This window comes from Xiphophorus couchianus, chromosome 23 (assembly GCF_001444195.1).
Source record: "Xiphophorus couchianus chromosome 23, X_couchianus-1.0, whole genome shotgun sequence".
Classification (NCBI taxonomy): domain Eukaryota; kingdom Metazoa; phylum Chordata; class Actinopteri; order Cyprinodontiformes; family Poeciliidae; genus Xiphophorus; species Xiphophorus couchianus.
Window position 1 is genome coordinate 13,601,201 of NC_040250.1, and position 18,821 is coordinate 13,620,021.

Sequence of the window (18,821 nt, forward strand, 5' to 3'; positions counted from 1 at the left end):
TATATAAGTCTATATTCCAAGCCATTTGCAAGTATCTTTATTGGTAGCAGTAAGATAGACACACAAATTTAACAAACTGTGCACATTTAACAGTGAAACTCTGAAATTATACAGACTAAAATAATTTTAATTTTGCTCTATATTTAATCTACAGCTTGAAAATCTATTCATATTACTTACATTCATATTTTACTGTACATCAAAGACACAAAAACAGCAAAGAGCCTCTATTATTTTAACATGGAAGGACCATTGTAATAAATAATTATACATTTTGTGAAGTATGTACATCTATGCATTCATACTCATCTTTACTCACACAGTTAACTCATATTAAAGTGCTGGCTAACACAGGAAAGAATTTTAAAAGCATTACATATGATGAGATAGACAACATTAACAAAAGTATATGGCCTCCACTTTTAATTGGAGAGTTAGTTAAACGTTTTTAATTCATTATAGTCCAGTAAAGAAATTTTATGACATCTCATTGACATAATCCAGACTTTAATCCAGTTAGCTTGACTGGATTAAGCTAACTGTTGTATGTTGTTAACAGGTATGGAATAGAGATTCCAATGCCAGCCAGACCTTTGCATCCAGCATCAGTGCCTGACCTCATAAATGCTCTACAGAACAAATTCACACACAATCAACACAGAAATGCTTTATGAAAGCCTCTCCAAGACGAGGAGAAGTTCTTACAGCTGAGAAATGGGAACCAAAGGCATATTAAAGAGTTTATATTTAAACATGACGTCATTTCAAGTGTGGCCAAATATTTTTTCAACATGTTTGAGATTTTCTTAGAATTTCTCTTTAAACTTGTATTTTCCTCAGTTAGAAAAACTTAACATTGCACAAATTACATAAAATTAACAGAAAGACCTTCTGTTTAAACTTTCCAGTTGTGTTTTTTTCTTATCGTTGTAACTCCAGGTGTATACATTTTTTGTTTGTTTTTGTCTTTGCTTGTGCTAATTCATATTAAGGTTCATTTGAAGCCTGAGTAAATGAAACTCAGTGAACAATTTTTATCTGAAATCATGCCTATTATTCAAAATCTATCTTTGTTTAGTTGTTAAACAAATGTCCTACATTTTGAGAGTTAATGAGGACTTTCTGTTCAGTGTTACAGATATGTAACGGTATATTCTGCACTGTTTTGGGGACTACAACTTACAACATGCTTTGATAGAAAACACATTGTGTGAATATTAAAAATAATATCTACTGCTTCTTTTATAGATTCAACAGTCCAGATGACACATAGAAATCTCTTCTTTTTCTTTCGCAAAAGTTGCTCTGAACTGTTTTTACATTTCCAGCCTTAAAATTGTAGCTTTATTCAGCTATATAAAACACTACAAACACAACATCATGCATTAATTAAATAAATCTACACCCTCTGACATTTTTAGCCACCTAAAGAACAATCACTGCTGGCAAATAATTAGGACAGAAATAAACTCCTCAGACGGCAATCTCAGTCTCCCAATTTCCATGTCTGTTCCACCCCGTTCATCCACTCCTGCCCACTCTGCTGCTCCTTCCCTCCCCCGGCCTCCTTGTGTGCCTGCAGATGATGCATGAAATCATCCAGGATCTGCTGGGCCGACATGGAGTTCACATCCCCTGCATCCTGCTCAAAGAGCAGCACCTTCGACCCTCCTCTTCCTTCCCATCTGTCACCCGCTGCGTGGGCGTGCTGAGGGTCTGGAGCGGTGTCGGTGTGGGCAGCGCTCCGCAGTAACTGCTGCTGGGTTTGTGGGTAAACAGGCTGTGGTCTGGCAGGATAACTGGGAGCTGTGGTTTTATAGGAAGCAGCCCCCATGTCAGCCAGAGAGAACGATGGGCTGTGAGTGGACTCATGCTGGCCTGGAAGACTGCCCTCGTTTTTAGCTGGGGTCAGAGCCTGTTTAATCGGCATGAAGGCCGTGACCCTCTGCCGACCTGCCTCTGACTCGCTCAGGCAACCCTGGGCTGCTTCCTCTGCTGTGGGATTGCAGGATTGGCCATCTGTCTGCTGTGACTGGCTGGTCGGAAAAGAGGTTGTGAGAAAATTTTGAATGGCTTCAGCAGAACCAAAATACTTCTCCAGGAGCTCCTTTACCAAAACTGGCACCTGCAGGGAAGAAACCAAACACATGTTAACTATTTGCTGTTAGCGCTGCAAATGGTACATGATCTTTTAAATCACAGAAAACTTATAAGTGTTGATAAATATCTACTTTGGGAATTTTGTTACCATTTTTAAAGAGCCCTGTTTTCTATCTGTTTTAGGTTTAAAAGAAAGAAAAATAAACTTTTGCAGAAAAGTGGATGGATACATTTCCGTGTGTGGGATGCTGAAATTGAAGAACAACAGAAAAAACCACTTAGTGCCCATATTAATGACAAAAAGATTATTTAAAATAATATTGCGTGTATTTTTAGTGACATTCTGTCATGGAAAGTCATTTCATCACTTGACAAAAACAGGCATAACCAGCATGTGAATGGATTAATTACAATCCCAGAGGTTCACCGGAGCTACAGCAGAGGTTTAGATCAAAACTTTTCTATGTCATGGGCCCCTAAACAATTAGCTTCTGGGCAAAGACCCTTTGCAAACTCTCAGACAATGTAAAGAAACACCGACTTTTAAAATTATTTTTTCACTTTTTTCACTATTCCATAATTAATTAATACATTTATTTAGCATAAATGCTGCCTCATGCATTCTGATTTTAGTTTTCCGTGAGCTTCTAAGGATTTTTTGCAGCAGGGCGTTCCTTTGGTCTTCACATTGTCAAAATTTTGTCCATTTTGCGCTTGCTACCCTAGCTTGAGGAGCGAAACGGCTCCATGAATTTCACCGGCAGCCAATCAACACGATGAGTATTTCAAGTCATAATGCAGTAAGTTATTTCAATTTATATTTTATAAAAATTACTGAAAACAGATTAGATTTTAAGATATTTTAAAAATCTATTTAAAAGTTGTGATTAAAAAAGGTATTTGATTGAAATTTTTGATTTTTGAATTTTCTTTTTTTTTTCAAAGTTCCCTCCAGTTTTCTGAGGCCTCAAAGCGCCCCCTGGTGGCTCCCAGCGAGACCGCGGCCCCCACTTTGAAAAACAATGGTTTAGATCGGCGTTTCCCAATTCCGGTCCTCAGGCCTCCCTGCCCTGCATGTTTTAGGTGTTTCCCTTCTGCTACACACCTGGATTGAATATATGGGTGATCAACAGGTTTCTGCAGCACTTGATGGTCATGCAATCATTTGAATCAGCTGCTCTGGAATAGAGGCACATCTAAAACATGCAGAGCAGGGAGGCCTGAGGACCGGAATTGGGAAACGCTGGTTTAGATCAAAGTATCAAAAATATACATGTGCTAAAATGCCCCAAGTTTACACCTCAATCCATACAACAATAGTTTATTTTGTTAAGAGGAAGGGGAAAATCTTCAGTCTGTAGATGATTGGAGCTGAGAAACATCCATAAGACCAGATTCAGATTTAGATTTAGGAATAAAGCAGATCAAAGTTACAAACACAAATAGTACTATCTCCAAACCAATCAAGACGGAGCACACATACCATGAATCTCAATATATCTTCATCAAAATGGGTTTTCACACAGAATCTGGAAAATCCTTCTGAAGACCTTGAACAAGTGTCATTTAAAATTGACCTTTCAATACAGAATCACATCATTAAATAAAGTATGACTATATTTAATTGTGTAATTCAAGTTTCCGCTTGTAATAAATGTAATTCCCTACTGTCTGTGAATTTGTAAAGAAATCAAAGGTATTATGTTGCAATAAACTGCATGTGACATTATGAAAGACCTGCAGGGAACTAATGTCACATATTTGAGGTTCATCTGTGCATCAAACATTTTTAGCATTTCCACATTTTAACATTTTTACAAATGTTTAGAAATGCTAAACATTTATGGATTGACTGTGAGATCTGTGCTTACGTTTAAGGAAGATGAACAAGTGAAAGACAAAGAAGAACCAGGCCTGAAAATGTACCCACAGGAATTTTTTTTTAAAAAAAGTGATTTAGAGGGGAAAAAAATTTCTGAAGCATGAATAAAGATGGATCAGGATCACTTCATTAAACACTGATCTGGAGGCTTCCCTGATAATTAATCATCAGTCCCTATCTAATTTACTGTTTTTGTCCAAGATAATTGAAATGTTGGTTTATCTAAAAATATATATCTTTGATGGTTTTCACCCAGATTTTTAATCACATCACAGCACTGAGAATGGATTATTAAAGAACCTAAGGGATGTCTCAACAGCGATCAGTCTTATTTGACAGACTTGTGTCAAATAAAACTTTGTGTAATTTGGTAATTTAAAATCATAGCAAACGCAGCTCAGATGTGTGGTACCTCAAGGAAATGTACTAAGACTTCTTTTAATTCAAGATTATGGATTACAACACCTTCTGCAATATCTCTGCCAATAACATGCCAATAACATTCCGTGTCCAAATTGGCTGTCCTCTGGGAATCAGTTTGTACAATATAATGTGAGTAAACAAGTCAGAATTTTCTCCAGCTTAATGCAGAAAATAAGAGGCTAAAAGGTAAAAGTGAAATAGGCTCCTGGAGCTAAATACCGCAGAAGAAGGTGAACATGAAGACTTCAGACTGAAATTTTATCACCTAAATCATCCACTTAAAATCAGAGTATACTGCCCTACAGTTCAAATCTAATCCAAAGTCCTGACTAACCCCAGAAAATAATTTTACACAAGTCCTTAAGTCATTTTCCTACATTATCCTGTCCTGTTTGTCAACGCATAGATTGTAAAATTGTGCTAATGGTCTAGAAGGCACTGAGTTCACCTTGGGTCAAAATATATTTCAGGTATGAAACATGCAAACCCCTCAGGTCATCAGAGATCTGTTCACAGAACCAGAACCGACACTAGGAGGCAGCACTGAGTTCCTCGGCTCATTATTTTTGGACCAACTCCCTGAAATCGTCAGAAAATGGAAGCTCTTTAAAATCATTACTGTAGACAGCAGCTTTTCCGTAAAAGGCAACAACTGATGTTTCTTTTCTATCATGGTTTGGCTTTTTATTTGCTTAAATTTTATTTGTTTTACTGTGACAATGTCTCAAGCTTTTGTTATTTTGTGAAATGCTTTGTGTTTTTTGGTGTATGTGATGATTTTTTTTTTGCTTGTTTTTTGTTTTTCTTTTAGCAATTCAAAATATCCTGTTCCATCAATAGTTATGCTATACAAAAGAGAAATAACCTTTTATTGCCTTTTGTTTAGATTACAAGAAACTTATGCTTCTTGGATATAAATGTTAAATATATGAAAGATGACTTCAAACCTTTGCACAATAAGCATAGAAAATAAGATAGTCTGTTATTTTAAAACTTCAAAAAGTTTTTCCAGTTTGGAATAAGGAGGATAACTCCAGCTCTGTGTTAAATAAAACAGATAGTTCTGTCTAGCACATCCCTCCTGCACATAACAGATAATTACTTGAGACTTTAAAAGAGTCATTAAGAGGCTGATGACCTGCATCCATGATTTTTCTTTCAATTTCCCCTGAAATAAATTCCTGATGGGCTCCCTAGAGCTGACAAATGGCAGTCTGCACACTTAAAGCCCACAGACCTTGTTGTTTTGTCCTTTTCTACTTTAAATTAGATTAATTTGACTCTGCAGCAGGAAGAAGTCTCCAACTCTATTTAAAATACTCAGTTCCTGAAGCATATTTAAGACATAAAGATGCTTAGCTTCAAGATTTGTTCAAGTTCATGATGATTTCATGGTTTAGTATGTGAAGCCTTTGTATTTCCCATGAAGCACTTTGATCCCTCAATCTGTGTCTACACTCATCTCCGCCTTTCCTGTGAGATAACTTTTGGTTTCGGTGTACAGAAACCGAAACAAAATCAAATCAAAATCAAATCAAAATCAAGCATAATTGTTTTCAATACATTTTTACTCTTTTTATTTTGATAAAATGATAACCTACTATCTCTGTGAGACCAATCCACCTCAAAGTCGCTGCAGAGAGTATAAAGGTTGGAAACAACCCGACAGAGAGTCTGGCTCTGAGATGTGGTGAGATCAGCAGAACAAAAACTTCCTGTGCTTTTAACAGCTTACCTAATCAATAAAAATGTCCACTTTGGATTTTGTACCTTTTCAAATGACTTAGAGACACAAAAATCTATATAACATTGAATGTTGAAGACGTTTTTTAACCTTAGTCGACATAAAACAACTTGCAAAAGTGCTGTAACATTTTGTACATTTTAGCCACAAATTTTGACACATTTTATTAGCTTAGCTGATGGCTGAGGTAGAAAAACCTTCATTTAGAGAGGGGGATTTGGATGCCTGAAAGAAGGGTATGGATACTTTTATGAGTGCCAGTTTAAGGCAACAGGAGCATGGGATGATCACTGTGACCCAGTGTGTTTGATAAATACACCAAGCTGGGTCAAATACTGGCAGAAAGAGCAATCAGCTGATAAGACACTCTGGTCAGATCATCTGTGCACATTCTCTGTTCTGAACAAAAACATTTTGTTCAGAACAGAGTCTGGACCATTTTAATTCATAATATATAATGTGTCAATGATTATCAAATTAGGACAGGAAACCAGTTAGGCCATGTTATGGACTAACTAACCATTGTGCTCTTATTGACACGTCCTGGTACTGTAAAACATACATACTGTGACAATTTGACAATGTCCCCAAGTTCTCATTGTTTTAATAAACTACCAACAAAGATGAATCGGCCGACTGAAGTTTTGAGAACTTGACATGACCAAACAAGATTAGGGTTTTCAGTTTTGGTTTTTACAAATTTAAACCTGAGAAGTGAGGTGTCCAACTCTCAGGTTCATGGGATTTCCCTTGTACTTAGATCCATCTAGCTTTTCTTAGCAACAGTTTTCTTTTTGTTACTCTTCCATAAAATTCTAATCTATTTCGGACAAAACTAAAGCTGTCTTTTCACATTCTCACACCTAAGCAATGGGTCCTCCAGGACGAGAACCTCAGGCTGCTAAAACTACAAAGATTTACAAAATATATTTTTATATTATTTTTTTTGCAAATATGTTACATTTCTTTATTTGTTGGCAATCCCTGCATAAACTTTTATTTATGAATAATCATACTCCCTCACGCTGTCATTGTATTTATGTATAACTTCCAACATTTTGTGTTTTTAATTGATATTTGTTGAAATTTGCAGCACCAAAAAGTAGCTACTGCACTCCACAACGTCAGAGAAAGACAATAAAAAATATCATTATCAGCCATGTAATCTAAATGTTTTTACCTTAATGCATTATGCAAATAAACAAAGATTTTAATAGAGGCTCATATTAGAAATAATGTGTATCTGGTGGTAATAAAATCAAAGTCAGTAAAAGTGAAGTAGCAGATGTCACACATACTGGTGATTTATCTTTACGTTTGGTAAAATAGTGGTAGTATTTTCTGAGTTTTTCTACTTCTTTCTACTCTTAAAAAGCGATTTTAGGGCCCTCTCCCCAGGACAGCTTTTAGTTGGCCTTGAGTTGAAGTGTGCATAAGTGTCCATTAGATGGCGGTATACTCACATTAATGTTCTCCAGAGCTGCGATGGTCCTGTGGGCGTCGTTCAGCTCTGAGCCCAGCTGGGAGACGCGATTCAGCAGAAATTTTCTCTCACTGCTCAGGCTCTCCGACTGCAAACACACGGGAGAAGAACAGCGTAACACATTAGGCTTTTAATGCAACAAGTTGCAAAACAAGACACATTAATCTTTTTATTATTATCATTGCACCCAAAGTCTCACCGCTTTGTGAAGGTGCTCTCCCAGTAGATTATTTGCCTCTTTTGTCCCACTATGTGTCTGCAGCAGGCTTTGTAACAACAGAAAATAAATACATAATTATTATTTAAGCTGGGCTTCCGGACATGTAATGGCAGCTGTCTGAGAGTAGCAAACGTACACTTAAAAATAATAAATGTGCAACAAATGACTCCTAACTGGAGCCCAGTGTGAGGCAACCATTCATCCCAGTAGTTGCAGCATGCTGAGGAATGACTGGTATGTGCTTAGTATGCAGTAGCAGTTGTTGGGTAACAGATTCGGGCCTGACCAGCGAGTGTGGACAGTTTTAGTTGGCCTCTCTCTGTTAATTTGGTACACTCTATGGCTTGTATTGCTGATGCAGAATGCTGCATAGATCCTTTAATCCATAACATCCTTGTGCAAGGCCTTGCATTACAGTTACTGTCTCTTATATGTGGTATTTTTTGTGTCATCTTGCTGCACATTTAAAGATCTGCCTTATTTATCTGCACAAATCACCTCTTATATTTCTCCTTGACATGACTGAGCTCGTCTCTGGTCCTCTGCAGCTCTGCCTCCAAGCTCTCAATGCAAACCACGGTCTGCAGCAGGTTCTGGTGGAGATCAGCATTCTCCTCCTGCAACGCCCTGAGCACAGAGATGGGGGAGGGGAGGACAGCTTGACTCCATAAATGAGGACTGGAGATGTCTGCTTTGTGCTGCAAAGACAGGGCTAAGGGATATCAGGAAAATCTGAGTAACACTTGGATATTGTCAAACATTCTGTTTTGAGTTATTGCTGGGTAAATTTAATCAGCCCCTGCTGTTGCATCCATAACAGTTTTATCTTAAATCGAGTCATTTTAAAGAAAGGACCACTCTTTATAGAAAACAGACAAAAATCCTAAACTCTCTTACCTACAATCCTATTAGATTATATAAATATGCTCATCACATGTTATTACATGTGTCCATCTGAATTATGATGGTTTCACTATGTGTTGGTGGCAGGATGTGAGATTTGGACTTTATAGTAGCTGCTATAATCAGTTTGATTGTCTCATTGTTGAGGTGCTAACTTCTGTTAGAGTTACAAACCAATAGCAATGTATTTGCCTCCAATAAACCCATTGAAGCAGTAATGGACACAAACATACTCTTCAGATCTGTGTACCTGTGACATAACAGTCCAAAGGTTTTATTTATGCAGTAGCTCTATCAAACTCTGGGGCCTTTCCATGTAGAAAATCCCGCATCAGAAATCTTTCTGTTTCATTTTTGTAGTTTACAAGTCCGATGAACCAGAAGGTCCTGGTTTCATTTTCAGTCTACAACTAATCTACGCTTCAAATGCTACATTCACATGGAGCTTGAAAGTCAATCTTTGGATCTAGGATTGGCATCACATTTGAGTTCAATGCTTTCCCTTTCAAAGTTGAAAAACCATTGGAGATAAAACTGTTAGCAGAACATATTTCTGTTCTATGAATAAGAAAAACACGGATAAACAGAGACGGAACAGCACAGACAAAAGAAAGGAACTATTTTTTTCCCAAAACTTTCACAACATGTATACATGGAGCAGCCATGTTGGATATTGAAGAAGTGTCTACTGAACGACCTCTGAATTCAGTGAGTTCTGACCACTGCTTTCCTGAGATACAATCCAATCACATGACAGATCTCTAAATGTCGAAGCTTTGTATATATGTAAAACCTGTACTGGATTTCTAACTCAGAGGCTCATTGAGGACATCCCAGATGTTCAATGTGAAAACCCCTTCCTAAGAAATCTCTGAAATGTAAACTCTGAGTACAAATCTATTCATCATAATAGAAATCTCTCATTAGGCCTTCATCCAAACCTATATATAATTTCCTGACTGCATTTTTGCTTTGGAAGTTCAGCTTTTGAGGTGGACGTTATTGAGCTTGTTCTACATGTAAGCTGGAAAACCAGCGTGATTAGCCTTTTCTTGTGGTGCAAACACCTATTAGTAAAACAAGCCAATAACTATGTATTCTTCTCTATTTTCAGCACTCACAGATTTGGTCAATTTGGATGGAAATAGACTGTACAACAACATTGCCAGTACACCAGTGGAAACCTGGTTTGTTGAGATACAAACAATATGATAGTTAACTCTTCAGTCTAGCAACTTTCCCCACATTTGATGCAACAGAAAGGCATATAAAAATACCTGCCCTTGGGACTTCTTGGGGACTTCCAACTCACCAGGACTAACAATTTCAGTTTCTAAATTGGTCCTATTTATTTTCTGGTTTGGGATTCAAGAACTGCAACTTCTGAATACAAGACCAGCACACTGTGAGGCTAGGTTTCCCATTTAACGCCAAGACCCTTTCTGCAAGAACAGAACATAATGTTCTCCCTCCTGGAGATGCAAAAACAAGAGGAAGTAATTTTTGGCCCAGTCTCGCTACTATTATCCATCCATCCATTTTCTGTTCACCCTTGTCCCTAATGGGGTTGCCGGTGCCTATCTCCAGCTACGTTCCGGGCGAGAGGCAGAGTACCCCCTGGACAGGTCGCCAGTCTGTCAGTCTCGCTACTAGAACAAATGTTTTTCAGTTGTAACTGTCATTGGTCAGAAAGTGGAAGTGGGCATGGTTACTATGATAAATGCTGCAGTGGGTTCTCTCTAAAAGAGGAGAATACACTCTTTGTTCATGTAAAATATGACAAAATAAGTAGAAGCTTTTCATTTGTAACCAAAACTACTCATCATATCAATGTAGCTCGTAATTTGGGACTGTGATGAGGGAATTAGTATGTCAAAGCTGATTTGAGTGTGTTCTGGTTCAAGTCATTGTGCTGCATATGTCAATCCAAAAATATATCATGTATTCCTCTTCATGTTATGAATCAAAAAAACTGAAGGAAAATGTTTGCTAAACAAGCCTGAATAGTACAATCTGTTCCACTGGTTTAAAGAAAGACACACAGTCAGAAGAGCTGATAGTTCATATCTGAAACCTGCACGTAATGTTATGTGCAGCAGCAGCCATGTTGGTTATTAAACTTTAAAGCTTTATTAAGACCACAACTCAGAATTCCTGCTTTTTGTTGCATTTCTAACCATTTTTTATGTATTTCTGACTGGAAACTCAAAGTTTTACTGCAGCTGTCTCTGGTTCAATTCCTAAACTGGACCATTTACCGCAGATCTTCCCTTGATTCATCCCTTGTAAAAACTGTCAGCTGAGGGACACTAGTGTAGTTTTTACTACATTAACAAGACATATGTAGTACCAATGAATGACTTATTTTTTACAATAAAGTAATGAAATCAAAGACTAGACCATACAGAACCCGTCATCTGGCTTCAAAGTCTTTGTACTTTTTAATGAATCTCCTTTAAAAGGAGTATGAAGGGCTGGTTAGGACGTAGTAGAGGAATTTATTTCTGACTTTTAAATATATAATAATGAACAAACAAATTAGCAAAAAAATAAAACAATAAAAAATCTTTACTAGTGCAAAATGGACAAAATCTAGTATTTGAATTGTGTGTCATCTCTGACAATGTGCCAAATTGTCAGAGATGTATTATTAATAGTAGTATTAATATATAATTAAATATATTATATATATAAAAAGTAATTATGATGATTTTCCCCCCCACATCCTTTCATGTGACTGCATTAGCAATGGCATCAAGTTTGTTACATAAATTAGTTCCATGAGAAAACCTCCCCCTCCCAGGAGAACACTCATTAATGAGATCAATAAATCGTCTCACACAGAGCGAATCGAGAGAGAAAAAAGACAAACACAGAGGACACTTACTGAAGGTGGTCCGGATCGCACAGCATGTTCTATATTAAAGACAAGAACACATAGACAGGAAGTGAGAGATGGCAGGTAATATAAGGACAGAAGGCTTCTGATAAATATTATACAATATGTTTTAAGAGAATTTTAGATTCATTAAATTGTAGATGTTCTGATTGTATCTGAATCTGGAGGGATTATTCTTCAGCCCTGTGGCTGAATCAAAGCTCTTCAGCTCCACAGTTTGCATGATTTATCTTGAATTCCAGAGATTTGGTGATTTAAATGACAACAACTATAACTAAAGAACTAGCTTCACATGATATCATTACCAAGCAAACAGAGATAGGATACAGTTACGATGAGGACAACAGAGCTTGTATAACCAGGACACGCCTCGACCACATTACTGAGGACCTGAGAGATTCAATAAATTATTGAACAACGCCTGGAGTCCCACAAGTATCGATCTGTTCTTCGAGACTAAAATGTTCCCCGGTTTTTCCTGTTGTCATCATGTGTGAGCAGTTCCAACACCCCATGGAAAGAAAGGGAAGTCTTATATAACGATGTGTAAAATTATCCTCATACCAGTTCTCATCGAGGTATCTGGAATGAGCCACTAATTGTTGTAGGAGTGCTGTTTCATTTTCTGAATGCACAGTCATTTCAGAGAACAGAAGGAGCAACGCCTTGGGAACAAACAAAACGTCACAATAGTGATAAATTAGAGCTTTTCAAAGGAAATTTCCCATAGACGCACAGGAGAGTCATTTGCTGCATAGCTGGAGGATGAGTCAGCTTGCAATGCGGAGTATTTGACACATCCCACACATACCCTCTGACTCAGCTGCACTGCCTCTGCAAGAAAGAAGGACTGTTGCCTTTAATTTGCTCAGGCACTTCACTCTGTAGAGGGGTTTAGTGCTATATCTGTCTTCAGAGCTTCATCTGGGCTAATTTTACACCATAATCAACCGTTTCATTCTGCCGAGTCATTTGATGGACTTAATTCTGAACTTGTGCGGGCAAATTATTATGTTTATTATAAAAAATATAATGATATTTATTATTAAGATATAGTAAGCATGTCTATCAAATAAATGCTTAATAAGTTCATCAGAGACCCACTTCCCTACAAAATAGGAAAGAGAAGAGAACATATTCAATTAATATATGTTTGTCTTGATCTTTATAAATTATAATTTATTTATTGAGTTAATCAGTGTCAAGGAACTTTTATTTTGTAATCCATCCAACTCCATGACATAAGCCAATTTCTTTCTAGAATGGGAAAGACAAGAGAGCCTCCAATCAAGTAAGGTGCCTGTATGTTTATTTTCATAATATATGATTACTATACTGATTAGAGTATGAATTAACATTTAAATACTGACCCATGACATTCATGACATGTACCCCAATTTCTCTTAAAAAAGGGAAAGACAAGAAAACATGAAGCAAGGAACATGCATGTTAATTTTCATGACTTGCGTATTATTATTAAACTGATGACGGTGTCAGAGAATCCTTAACTAGTACTCCAAAAGATTTATGACGAACACACAGTTCTAAGTCAAGAAAGCAAGGCAGATGTGTGTTAATGTTGCCTCTATTATTCTGAGTTAAAATAATTAAAAAGTTAAAAGAAACTGGAACTGGAAACAAGGCTTGATGATGATCCAGAGCATGGGGAAAAAACATATTCTCCAAATATAAATTTTAAGGTTCTGCATTTTTTTTATTTGGTACTGCAACAAAAAACTTGTTTTGAGATATTTTACACATCCTTACCAAGGGTGGCGGTAAATGTGGAGTCCACTGTGCATTTCAACGGAAAACTCCCTTTGTTTTAAAAAAACTTTAGGTCAACATGCTATTGTCTTTTGGGTTTGAGGAGGCTTTGTTTACCAAAGTGACTTGACCTGACATTAATGTGTGTTGTAGACTGAAACAGGTTGGCTGTTGCTGGTTTTGGTTGCTTACAGATTGCACAACTTTAGTCAAAACACCACTTTTGTGGACCTTTTTAAAACATGTCCTTTGTTGTTACTTTTATGTGTAAAGACAACGTGTGAAAACTAATCCTGGTTTGGAATTAGTTGTGGGCTTTGAATGGTGAAAAATTGTGAGGAACGGCTCAGATGAAGAACCTTGAGTTGGATTTTAGTCAGCTAAGGCCTAGATCTTTGTTATGCTGGAACTATCAGACATTTTATTGGTGTTAGCTTACCCTGTGCTGCTTAGAGATCCCCAAGGGCTGTGACTGGTGTTGGCATCCCTGCTCTGAGCTGTAGCTGGTAGCCGTGGAGGCAGTGTCTCGACCCCTGGATGAGTCAGACTTTGTGGATGAGGACTCAGAGCCGAACCCGTGTCCTGCAAGCTGGGATGAGTGTGGAGGCGAGTTGCTCAGCCCTCCGTGCTCAGCCTCATGGTGCGTCTGCATAGGGAAGTGTTGGGTATGTGGGTTTTGGTTTTGAAAGTTGCTGGGATAGTATTTATGGTGGTGGCGCTGCTTGGGTTGGGCTGGTTCAGGACTGGTGCTGGTTCCATCTGTATGGTGAGGCCCATATCTGCCATATCTATCCCCTGAGATGGAGTCTCCAGTTGGAGAGGGCCTCCTGTCTTTCCGTCCGTGGCTAGCAGATGGCGTGTAATGACGAGGTGGGGGGCTGCCGCGGTGCTTCCTTGCTGCGTATGTTGTCAGCCTGTCCGAATCGGAGCAGTCTGAATGTTTTTGAGAGCCAATGGTCGGTTTCACCTGCCTGCTGTGTTGCTTCAATGGCAGCTCGATGTCACTCCGTTTCCCACCTCTGTGCTTCTTGGGAGGAAGCTCAGGCTTGACCGGCTCAGGTTTGGGGACTGGGGAAGGGGTCTTCTCAGTAGTTTTATTGGTGTTCACGCCAAAGATGGAGAGTTGGGAAGGACTCATGACCTGTTTTGTGATCTCATCTAAAAAAGCTGAAAACTGCAACTTTCCCTCCACAAAGTTTGCCCGGGCTTGCTCTATCTCAGCCTGAGTGATCCCTTTCCCTTTCTGCCCACTTTGACCTTCTCCTGTGGTGACTCTTGGAGAAAGTACCTCCATTGACTTAGCCTTGCGAATGTCATTGTCATTCTCCTTGTTTTTGAGTATCCCCTTGCTGGGTAACTGACTCGAAGAGACTGCCCTCTTTGGACCCCTGGGCACCCCTAAAACAATGTCTTCCTCACTGAAAGCCAAGCTTCGGTTCAGACTAGTTGTCTTATACAAGGGCCCGTGGTCGATTGTTGACACTTTGGACCGTCCTCTACCGCCATCTATTTCATTGCACTGCAGAAGCCCTTCTTCACTTCGACTGTGACCTCTGTTCAGGTCGTAGAGATCATTCCCTCTGCTTTGGTGTGAGCCGTCATCCAACCTGCTGACAATGTTGCCCCTTTTGCTGTGCTTGATAGTGGCAAAGACAATGGGCTCGCTGCTGTCATCATCTCTGAAAGCTCTGTGCACATCTGAGATATTGGAGCAGGACAGGGAATGCTGTGGCCTCTCAGCATGCTGAAGGGAGAAGGGATCGTTAGCACTTGTCTCTGTGTACCAAGAAGTGGAAGAGGAGGAAGAAGTGGAGGAGAGGGAAGAGGAAGAGGCCCTGGAGAGGGTAACAGAAGTGCGGTGGTCGTAACGTTTCTCAATGTCTTGGTGATTCAGATACTGGGCATCGGGATGGGGGGTGTCATAGAGATATTCACTGTACTGGTGGCGGCGATGGTGCCCCCGGCTGTCATCTGTATGCCTATCATTGTCATCGAGCTTCGTATACCTACATCAAATTAAAAAACAAAAAACACAAACAGCCAATTGTATCCACACATGGAGTTAAAAATACATTTTAACAGATACTTTAAAAAGAGCATGAAACACAAGTGAATGTTTCTTAATTAAAGTCAGTTAGAATTAACAAAATTATTTCTATTTGCTGAATGACATAAAAATATCAGTGAGTTTAATTTTAGCTATTTTAAAATACTTTCTTCAAAGTTAGAAATTTGAATACAGTAAAGATTACTATGCCTACATCTTACTAAACAACTTGTGAAAGCCAAGATGATACAAGAGTTACAAGACATATTTCCATCCATCCACCCATCTACACCCTTTTAATTTTTGTGGATCCTTGGAGAAGGTAAGGCAACGGTCTTAACTCCTGCACCATCATGCAAGCTCACTGTTGTTTGGAGATATGTCCTATGTACTGATAAAACTAATCATAGTAACAATTTTTACAACAGTAAAAACAAGGTAGAAGTTTGCGTTGCTGAGAACACCATCTCAACTATGAAGTAAACTAACTTGTGTGGGTGTTTTGTTGCAACAGCGACTGGTGCGCCTTACAAAATAGATGCTAACATGCTCAGATAACATTATGTGTGAATTCAGAAGCAACATTTCAGTACATCTGCTAGGATTTTAAAACTTGGGCACGAACGAGTCCTCCAAACAGACAGTGATGCATATAATACAACAAAGTCATTGTTTTGGAGTGACCATCACAAGAGTAGTCTGATTTAATAGGAAACAGTGAGAAAAAATTACAATCTATTTCTATACAGTTCCTGTAAACATCTGATTTCAGCGTTATGTTTACTATGAAGCTCTAGATTTTGTTTTTCTTTCTCTTTGGGTAAAAAATAACCCTCCTACCTCTGTGAACGAGTGTCTTGGTGATGATGATGATGGTGGTTCCTCTGTTTCTTAGTCTGATCTGAAGACGGTCTGTGGACGGGTTTGAAGAACTTGTCCATTATGTGTCTCTTTCCTGGTTACCAAGCTACAGAACCCGTCCTGCCACAGGATGTTAAATGCCTGCTGCTTAGTCTGTGGCTGTTTTTACCCTGGTTTTCACTACAAGACTAATGTTTAGTCAAATATAGCTCCCAAGTTCACAGCCATTTCCAAAAACTGATACGCATATTGTGAGATATTGCTAAAAAAAGTAATCTAATCTAGTTAATAAACTTACAAAGTCCTCAAAATAATTTTATAAAACACTCCACAAAAATTACAGCCCTCTGAGTAATTAGTACAGAGGTGGATTGTTTGTGTGCCTCCTGTGTAAGTTTGTCTCCCTCAACATCTAACTTCAGAATAATGGGATGAATGAATTCCTGGATAGTGGCTTGATTTTTCATCACGCATGAGCAGCTGGGTGCTCATCGAACCAAAACAAACAGTGGGACCTTTGTCCTCCCAGAGGAGACAATTGACCAAAGCCCCAGGAAACTAAATCTATATAAACCCTATTTATTTGCACTAATAAACCTGACTCTTGGTTACGCAACTTCATGTTTAAATCTCTTTCATATTCATTCATACAGTTTTAATGCAATATTTTTTTTTGTTTCTTTAGTAGTTGTACTTTTTTATTCTCAAAAAAGTGCACAAACATCCAATCAAAACTATTGAGTTGCCCTTCCTCTCCCCCATTGATTTTAAGAGATTTCCTGCTTGTAGCTGAGCCATGCATAATCACACTCAAAACCTATGTATGTAATCTCATTACATAAATTTAACAGACTACATACATCTTTTCAACCTATTCATTATAGCACCAATTTATTTTAAGTATAATTTACAGATATGTGAATTTGATTGCTAACATAAAGTTTTTTAATGAATTATTATTCAAGGACTGCAAACAGTACAATTCAAATACTGGTAGGAATGTGAATATAGCTTATATATATCACATCAGATAGCAATTTGTTATTACCAGTGTTTTGCAAAAGTAGTCATACATCTTTAACATTTCCATATCTTGGAAATGTCACATTACAACCACAATACTTTGGTGTATCTTATTTTCCTTTAATGTGATGAATCAGCATATATTAGGGTATAATATGCGTTGAAAGGAGAAGGATACATCTTTTGGTTTTTTTTAACAATTTCTAGAAATGAAGATTTGTATTCATTTGTATTGAGCCCTCTTTACTTTGATGCACCTTAATGGGCACTGTTCAATTTATTATCCAGAAATGAAAGGACGTGGCTCAAGTGCAATCGTACTATTGCTAGCTTTCCACCTAAATATGTCAAACCTGCTTGAGGTGGCAAAGTACTTGAGACTGTGGAAGAGCCCCACCTTCCAGCAGGACAAACAGCCAGGGGTAAAAGGGTTGGATCTTAGCACATTCTTGTATTATAAAGGCATAGTTGTTATCAGACGGAAATCTAGATGCTTTCCACCCACTCTAAATGAACTGAGATTTCTTTGGGTTAAAGGTATGAGCAAATATTTCAATGCAATCTGTGAAGCTGGTAAAGACATGCTGAAAAGGACTTGCAACTGTAAATGAGGCAAAATATTGGTGACTAAATATATATGCAGATTAGAGTTTTCAGATTTCTTTTATGTGAATGTCATGTTATTTTCCTTCCTCTTCACAAATAGTCACTATTTTGTGACTTACGTAAAATCAGAACATAATACACTGAGTTCTATGTTTATGTGACCAAGTGTAACAAAGGTTTAAGGGGTTTGAATAGTTTTGGAAGGCGTTGTTACAACTGTCACTTTAAAGATAATCTGTCTAGATTTTTGACTCATTGCAAAGAAATATAACCTTTCAGCACAATAATGGTAATAACAAGTCATTGTTTGGCTTGTTCTTCATATGAAGAAGTCTCTCTTTCAAAGGTCTGCACAGCTTTGACTTTATCCTGTTTAGGAGAGAATGAGATCAATTTATTGGCTTTGTAGTGGGGCTGAAACTAGGCCTCAGGATACTTCCCAGCCTCCAACTGCTGTTGATCAATTGGGTGCTACTCAGTAATACAGAGTTGTATAAGATAGATGCCCAGGCTTGTTTCTTCTATTGTAATCAACCCTAAATCCAATTCTGCATTGAAAAGCAAGGGGGAAGGGAGAAACAGCTTTTCCATCATTGGGAGAAACGTGACTCATAGCACGTATTTTACGACACCCCCTGCTGGTGAACAAAAGTAACTACAATGTTTAACTGGTAGTTTTCCACTATTTTCACAGCTACATTACACTGGACGTTTCTAGATTTATCTAGTTTTCTAGCTTGCTTTGTTTTCCCCCTTACACAATGCTAACACATTTCCTGTCTTCAAGAATAACATTGTGTCAACACCAGTATTTGAGCATTTGGAGACCGAGGCTAATAAGAAAATGATTTTTGATCAAATAC

At 38.1% G+C, this 18,821-nt stretch overlaps 1 protein-coding gene across 1 annotated transcript; it reads right to left on the reverse strand.

Moving 5' to 3' along the window:
* Positions 1-14: 14 nt before the first annotated feature.
* LOC114139647 (uncharacterized) lies at positions 15-17,758 on the reverse strand. Its single transcript, XM_028009687.1, has 7 exons — positions 16,309-17,758; positions 13,861-15,427; positions 11,643-11,671; positions 8,351-8,479; positions 7,832-7,898; positions 7,613-7,720; positions 15-2,125 (listed from the first exon to the last, which is right to left on the reverse strand). Exons 1-7 carry the CDS (start codon positions 16,407-16,409, stop codon positions 1,487-1,489), a joined length of 2,640 nt encoding a protein of 879 aa, XP_027865488.1. The 5' UTR covers positions 16,410-17,758; the 3' UTR covers positions 15-1,486.
* Between the last annotated feature and the right edge of the window lie 1,063 nt (positions 17,759-18,821).

Bases quoted from the DNA above. Each gene is read 5' to 3' on its own strand.
- LOC114139647 (XM_028009687.1), bottom strand. From the start codon at position 16,409: ATGGACAAGTTCTTCAAACCCGTCCACAGACCGTCTTCAGATCAGACT. The intron at 8,480-11,642 runs GTAAGTGTCCTC...CTCTGTGCTCAG, and splicing joins TGCGATCCGGACCACCTTCA to GGCGTTGCAGGAGGAGAATG. The intron at 2,126-7,612 runs GTGAGTATACCG...TCTTCCCTGCAG, and splicing joins CAGCTCTGGAGAACATTAAT to GTGCCAGTTTTGGTAAAGGA.